Source organism: Micropterus dolomieu, linkage group LG02 (assembly GCF_021292245.1).
Source record: "Micropterus dolomieu isolate WLL.071019.BEF.003 ecotype Adirondacks linkage group LG02, ASM2129224v1, whole genome shotgun sequence".
Taxonomy (NCBI): Eukaryota; Metazoa; Chordata; class Actinopteri; order Centrarchiformes; family Centrarchidae; genus Micropterus; species Micropterus dolomieu.
Window position 1 is genome coordinate 32027823 of NC_060151.1, and position 448 is coordinate 32028270.

A 448-nucleotide genomic window follows, 5' to 3' on the forward strand; every position below is an offset into this window, starting at 1 on the left:
GAGCTTGACAGGGCAGAGCTGGTCACTTTGTAGGAAGCTGATAGGCCACACCTTCTCTACAGATGGATTATTAATATTCATTTTTGGGCTGGCAGAGCGGCACAGCTTCACCTTTTATGGGGAAATGATAGAGAGAGGAGGCAGGGCTGATAACCTCCTCTGGGCTCATCTGGTCTGTGTGGCAACGTGTGCTTTTGCAATCATTCCTAGTTATGCTTACATTTTATTTCAGTTAAGATTTCATCAGATTAAGAAACACGTCTAACAGAGTGATCAGAAGCTCATTCTGTGCAGCCAAACATGTTCAGACCCACCGAACTTCATTTCAACTTCTAGTGGAGATCTATCAGGCTGTACTTTGGGGAAATGAGTCTAAATGATGCACAAAAGAAACTTTATAAAACTTAGATATGCAGGACATCATACTGTCAAACAGATCCACTGATTT

General features: G+C 42.2%; 1 protein-coding gene across 1 annotated transcript in view; it reads right to left on the reverse strand.

Annotated features, from left to right (window-relative positions):
- LOC123967441 overlaps positions 1-169 on the reverse strand; it is a 1947-nt gene extending 1778 nt beyond the window's left edge. Inside the window, exon 1 of the mRNA XM_046043537.1 lies at positions 112-169. Within this exon, the coding sequence (XP_045899493.1) occupies positions 112-169 (58 nt within the window). The remainder of the gene's footprint in view (positions 1-111) is intronic.
- Positions 170-448: the final 279 nt, after the last annotated feature.